This window comes from Octopus bimaculoides, chromosome 18 (genome assembly GCF_001194135.2).
Source record: "Octopus bimaculoides isolate UCB-OBI-ISO-001 chromosome 18, ASM119413v2, whole genome shotgun sequence".
Classification (NCBI taxonomy): domain Eukaryota; kingdom Metazoa; phylum Mollusca; class Cephalopoda; order Octopoda; family Octopodidae; genus Octopus; species Octopus bimaculoides.
In genome coordinates this window covers 49,784,613-49,791,687 of record NC_068998.1, presented here as the reverse complement: position 1 = coordinate 49,791,687, position 7,075 = coordinate 49,784,613, and the positions used below count along the sequence as shown (strand labels likewise).

Sequence of the window (7,075 nt, the reverse complement as noted above, 5' to 3'; positions counted from 1 at the left end):
ACACTGAATCATAAAATCTCATAGGATCTTTACATTATCTTTTTAGATGATAACTTCGAGTTTATGTTCGTACCACATTTTTGCTCTGTCAAGTCCATACTTGTTACACAGTTTCCAATGGACAATCCTTGCCATATTGCTATGACATCGCTTATATTTTTCTGTGCTAGTGGCGTACATTGACTGGTAACATTCCATACGGTTTCACCGTGTTGTCCACAAAGTACTTATAGCCCGTCTCTTCTATCTGCTTCATAACCTCCCCTGATGTATTGCTAGCCCATGCATACATTTGATTTTGCCTCTCTTGAAGATTAACACACCACACTTTTTCAGTGCGAAATTGAATCTGATATCAGCACTGAAAGTATACACCGTATCAATGACGGAATTGACTTGGGATTCATCTTCACCATAAATTTTGAGGTCATCCATAAATAACAATAGTTGACTTTTTCTTGGCGGCTTTTGAATACATACCCAGCGCTTGCTTTCCTCACAAACAGTGTTATGGTATCATGCACAATACAAAGATAAGTGGGAACAGGCAATCCCCTTGGAAGATGCCTCTCCTGATATTTATTGTGCCTAAATTTCTTCCATATGCTGTGAGCTCCATCCTTATTATCCTTATTATTATTGTTGCTGCAGTTGTCGTTGTTGTTGTTACTGTTATTAATATTATTAATATTTGTAGTAGTAGTAGTAGTAGTAGTAGTAGTAGTAGTAGTAGTAGTAGTAGTAGTAGTAGTTGTAGTAACTCCCATGCCTTCTTAGAAAGGATTATTTTTAATATATTTATTCGAAATGACATTTATTGGAATGGTGGAACTTTTACTACCTGAACTAAACTGGGTGTTTATAATATAAACGAAATAACTAATCCTTTCTATGAGGTAACTATGACAAATAATAATTAAAAAAAGCACAAATATTTCGTAGGAGATTTTATTGTGTCCAAAGGTTGTAATCATGCATTGCAAATACAATCACTGCTCCAGCAACGAACATGAACCGGAACGAAATCTTGAAAGAGAATGCAGAAAAATGTAAATGAATAATTCGTATGTGTTCATATGCATGAATGCTCAGTATAAACAGAACAATTTACAAACTACCTACGATTCTGGTATTATACCATATATCCGATGTTATGAGGAATTGTTATTATAAGTATATCCCACTAAACGTTAAACAACATAATTTACAATATCCTAGACTAATGTAAGAAATATTTACGATGTATATAATATGAGTATTCGGGGGGATTAACGATTACTGGTTGCAAATGATAGCGTTAGGATAGCGAAATGGTAAGTACATGCAAGAATTTATTGCTGTAATATAGAACTTGATTGTATAGAATATTGAAATTACTGAGCAAAAGAAAAGGGCGGATACAAATACTTACGCATGCATGCACATACACACACGCACACATTCAGAGACATGCTGACACATACACACACACGTATTATATATTATATTGTCTAGTCTAGTGCATATATATATATATATATATATATATATATATATATATATATATATATATACATATATATCGCGGGTGTTCCCAAATATCCAAATCGAAATTTGGAAGGCATATGCATCAAATTACTTAAGTTCAGAATCTTTAAGTGTGGGTCCCACATAATAGGAATGAGGCTAACCTCACCCCATAATTTTCCGTTTGTGATTCGTTGCAAAAACGTGAAGAACACTAGCCAATTTTGAAAAGACAGAGATCGTATGTAATAATGTGAACCACTTATAAACATGGATGGGAATACGCCACCAGCAGAAAAATTTGGATCACATTTAAGTTATGATTTTGAGTCATTATTATCGTATTCTTCGCATATTACAATGACGTAATATTTATATAACCTATAGTGAAGTAAATGTGTTATCGTTGAATCTACAACTGTAACATATTTTGATACTGAGCTAATGAAATTTAAATTATTACCTTATTTTCTTCGCTGGAGCTCTCATACTGGAAATAAAATTTCAGCAGTTTGTTAGAACTAAGTTCCGAAAAATATGTTAAATCAATTATAATTTCATTACCATTATAAAATCAAATATACATTTACCATTTCAACTTAAACTATCATACATATCTCGTACTTCGCACGAATTAACTCTATGATATGCCACTGGTAGGTTTAAAGTCTAGAATATTTAAATGCCTGTTACAATATCAGTTTTTCTTATACTGTTCAAACACAGATATTAAATTAAAAATTATGTTGACTTTGCATTACATCCTTTCTGTGGTTAGACCCCTGCCCAAACATACTTGTATCGCAAAGGAGAAATTAGAAGCAAATATTATATATACCTACAAGCTGTAGTCAGGATTATACAACTAACTGTAAAAGAAAATGATGCAGTAAAAGTAATCATTATTGGTTATTGTATTTTGTGCGCATCTTCTCCTAAACTTTCAAGGATGATAGATAAGTTTACGTGTATTTAGATTCCTGAAATGAACAGTCTGTGCTAAAATAATAGTATTCCACAGACTCTAAAAATCTGAAACAATCTTCAATATAGGCGATGGAATAACAATTTAAATAACTTATAAAATATACACGACGAACGAGTAAAAGACATAAATCCTTCCCTTGCAGTGGGACGAGAATTATTAGGATGTGTTGTGTGAATATTGAAACATTTTTTTTTTTTAAGAATAAGTAGCTTATTTATATTTCTTCGATGTAATGTTCACTTTCAGATAATATATATTCCTTTCAAATGTTGGCACAAAGCAAGAGCTTTTGAGTATAAAAGATCATGCAGATTGTAAAATTATTTGAATGTATATTAATAGCTATGAAAGATTATAGACTAAATCAATCTTGACAGAATTTGTGTTCAGAAAGTAACGAGCCAGAAAACATGGCGTGAACAGAAATTTTTAATGTAGAAAGGTGTTGACCAGCTCTCGCTCTCACTTCTTCAAAGATAATACGTTCAGTACACATACACACACACCTACCGTATTTCCCCGAAAATAAGACAGGGCTCATATTAATTTTCACTCCGAAATATGACACTAGGGCTTATTTTCGTGGGATGACTTATTTTGATATATCAAAAAATGAAATTACAAAATAAAAATTCCGAGATTTCTAAATAAACAGAAATTACGATAAACGATCTACATTTACTTACCATTAACATTTTTTTATTCAGAAACTCATTAACAACAATTTATTCAAACACGATCATATCATCATCCTTTGGAAAGTCTTGCAAGTCATCGGTTTCCAAAATTCCAGCGGAGTTTTCGCTTAACTCAATTTCCTGCAGAATTTTCGCTCCTATTTTCTCATGTCAAGCAATAAAGGTCTCGTGGAATGAGAAGTTTTTATCCAGGTAGCCTGCTCGTAGCGCATTGGCAACACAGCTGTCTGTGATTTTGTTCCATGAATTTGTCACCCAAGTCACGATCTCTTGTAGTCTGGGCTTCACAAAATTTCCACTCTCATTTCTCACTATTCTGCTTTCAATGTAGTCATTAATTTCCATGCGTAAGTTGTCCTTGAATGGTTTATTTATTGCAATATTAAGAGTCTGGAGATAAACAGTCATTCCTGCGGGAATCATGATTTGATCTATTCTCCTTTCTGCAAGGAAATTCTTCATGTCTTTTGCGCGGTCGTGCTGGCTGAATCCCAAACTATCATACCTCTTTCGCTTCCTCGCAAAATCAATGGCAGCATGAAATCGATCCATTTCCTTAAAACTGCCTGTGTACACCATGCCTTTTCAGTTTCCAGAACACAGATGCCTGAAACGCCTTCAATTCTATCCTTCTTGCCTTTGGTGATGATTAAAGGAGGAGTTTTACTTCCATCGAGACGAACTGCCAAAATATATGTAACTCGTGCACTTTCGTAGCCAGTGGAGGGAATGTAAATTGGCGACGCACCCCTAACAGATTATTATACTCTTCTCGCTATTTTCTAAACATTCGGAGATCCAACATCTTCTCCTTAGAGAATGCCGTAAGATTTTTGTTATGAGACTCTTCCACAATTCCTTTCTTGTACTCCACAGAATGACTCTCTTTACATTTATCTTGCCTGGGGTACAAGGGAATCAACTCCGTGCATACGTGCTTAGCGCAGACTTTAGCCAAGCTGCGGTAGTTCGCTTATTTTGCAAACATCACATGCTCTTGCTAACAAGCTGATGCGTTTCTGACTAGGTCTTATTTTCGGGGTAGTACTTATATTAAAAACAGCCTGAAAAATCATGGTAGGTCTCATTTCCAGGGAAACACCGTATATAAACATATACGCGCATACACACACACACGCGCACGTACATATATGTATGTATATAAAATGAATGCTATCAACGAATTTAATTTAATAAGTTTCATTTTAACAGATAACCTATGTATATTTGATTCATTGAAATATTGCTCCTACCGCGACACATATATTGTAATATAAGTAGCCATAGAAATCAACGCATGAATTCTGTATTTCATGAAGACATTTATGATGTTTCAGGTACTCACTGGAAGACAAAAAAATAGTTATCAAATATGTATAGCATGCAAAATACAGTATCAATAATAAATATTTTGCCGGAATAAACATTCTTTAATATTCAGGATAAAATAAACGGGAGTACCAACAGTATTTTAATATATATGGAGAAAGTCACTATACTTTTCATATAACAGGTAGAACACTTACAAAAGCCATAGCAGAATGCTTTTCCATACACCAATTCAGGAATACATTTATTAACAATAACTTCAAACTATGATAAAAATCGCATTTATTAACTATTTTATCCATATGTAAGATAACTCTTAATTACTACTGTCAATTGCATTCACGAAGTTCAGTACATTTATTTGAAGAAGTGTAAGACTGCAAGGAATGTTAGGCATAGGTTTGATATCAAGTAATTACAATATAATAATATCTGAGGTAAAAGTATATGTGATGCCATACATACGTGCAGAATTCAGGGTTTATTATTGTAAAATTCACATTGGCTTTAGGGCATGTCTCGGCTGCTAAATAAATACAATCGGTGGACATCACATCACCTAAACATTTGAAACATTATTATAGCTTGTGATTTCGAGATATGGCATTGAATAATCCATGCAATAGATATACGGTGAATTATAGTAAAGGAATACCTTAGTTACTGCATTTGTGTGGCATATTAAATAACATTTATGTGTTTTCTTTATTTGTATACGTGTGTGTCTGTGTGTGTGTATGTTCCTATGTCTGCATGTATAAATGTGTGTGTAGATAAACCACAGGATCTTTTTGTCCGTGATATAATCCGTTTTGTGTGTGTGGGTGAGCATTGTTTATATGTAGTTCTCTGAGAGAAAGCTTTACGAACAGAACACAGAATTAAAAGTAAATATTCTTATGCAGTGAACATTCTCTAATGTCTTTCTGAATTTTTGTATGAAATCGTTGTACCTTTCAGAAAACACAGAGAAAACACAAATGGAAACAAAAATGGAATGCTTTTTCCTACTCCAATTCAGGAATATGCTTTTAAAACTACTCATAAACATCATCTCACATCATTGTTGATAGATGTGTTATATAGGAAATGTGATTATTTCAAATGCATCAGATAACATCAATCGTGGTAGATAAACCACAGGATTTTCTCAGTGATATAATCCGTTATTTAAATTTACCACCAAAATATGCAATATGTTTATATCATGCACATGGCAAACAAATATAAACTTAATGAGCATTAATTATTTTGTTAAGGTTATCTCTACAGATTTGCATTTTGTTCTTTACATCAGGTGTCTCGAATACAAAACATCGTAAAGAAAATTAGTACTAGCAATAATCTGCAGAAAACTCTAGAGATAACATAAACAATTGATTTAATATCACTGCCAACAGAATAAATAACAGTGTTATCTTATAAAGCATTTAATATACTTTCTAGTATATTATCGTTCGATAACGAAATATGGTATTCCTGCACGTCGGTAATAGTTATATAACTGATAGTATAGTGATAAACAGGAATTTGTCGTATAGATACCTTTAGTTTCACAAGAGATGTCCAAACTATTTTTACACTACGATATTGTCAATTATTAAAATCGCTGCAATTCATCAAATTGACATCTTTGGAAATTATATTCCCTAAAAGATTTGTTGAAACATCACCTTTCAGCACCGGATCCAAATTACGTAAAGCGCAATAACATATATATATAAATGACCCGTCATTTCCATAGCAATTTTCAATGGCCAAACAACTGAAGAGATAGCGGCGTGGGTTTCCACCCCGGCATCCGTAACTCGGAGTTTTATCATGGGTACCCAATAATTGTCACATATGTTACAGTAATATATATATATATATATATATATATATATTATAAATTATCTACCAACAAAAATAATTGGTAAGATAACTCAAAAAATCTTCACCAAATAGAACGAGAGAGATGTAGTAAAAGAGTAAAAGAAAGATTTCAAAAGAGAGAGGAAGAAAAAAGTTAATGTTTCAACCACGCGAACAGATTTAATTCTAATAATTAGCAAAAGAAAAAAAAAATGAAAACAGAATCGTTTGCTATAATGACTTACCAACCATGAGTAGAATTAAGACAAAGTAATATTTCATTGTGATGACTCCTTGTAAATTCATTTTGCGGTGATGTATATGTCGACTAGACATTGATTTATCTGTGATACCCACATATATTTTCCCTTAGTTGATGGATTGATATGTATTATAGCGTTATAGCGTATGGGGCGTTTATTGCAATATATTTCACGGTTTCAAAATTATTTATGATCACGCAGTTAATTGTCTATTATATTCTGACAACATTTGGAACAAAATATGTAATTTGTATAGTTTATGATCGCGCAGACGAGAATAAAATATTTCATATATTAACATTATAAATCATATGCGCATAAGATACATAAGTACACATGACAAAGCAAATTTATAGTTACCCCCTTTATTTCTATATGTACATCTATTTCATAATCAGTATAGTAGAGTAAAGGAGTGACATACCTATAATATGTAA

General features: G+C 32.7%; 1 protein-coding gene across 1 annotated transcript; it reads right to left on the bottom strand.

Annotated features, from left to right (window-relative positions):
- Positions 1 to 940: 940 nt before the first annotated feature.
- LOC128249936 (uncharacterized) lies at positions 941 to 6,845 on the bottom strand. Its single transcript, XM_052974561.1, has 5 exons — positions 6,621 to 6,845; positions 4,987 to 5,080; positions 4,446 to 4,536; positions 1,970 to 1,996; positions 941 to 1,026 (listed from the first exon to the last, which is right to left on the bottom strand). The coding sequence occupies exons 1-5, from the start codon at positions 6,709 to 6,711 to the stop codon at positions 949 to 951; spliced, it is 381 nt and encodes a 126-aa protein (XP_052830521.1). The 5' UTR covers positions 6,712 to 6,845; the 3' UTR covers positions 941 to 948.
- Between the last annotated feature and the right edge of the window lie 230 nt (positions 6,846 to 7,075).

What these genes read in the sequence shown, in the direction of transcription:
- LOC128249936 (XM_052974561.1), bottom strand. Translation starts at nt 6,711, where the DNA reads ATGTCTAGTCGACATATACATCACCGCAAAATGAATTTACAAGGAGTC. An exon ending in CTTAATTCTACTCATGGTTG is followed by an intron (nt 5,081 to 6,620) that starts GTAAGTCATTAT and finishes TCAAATGTTTAG; the next exon opens with GTGATGTGATGTCCACCGAT. An exon ending in ATAAACCCTGAATTCTGCAC is followed by an intron (nt 4,537 to 4,986) that starts GTATGTATGGCA and finishes TTTGTCTTCCAG; the next exon opens with TGAGTACCTGAAACATCATA.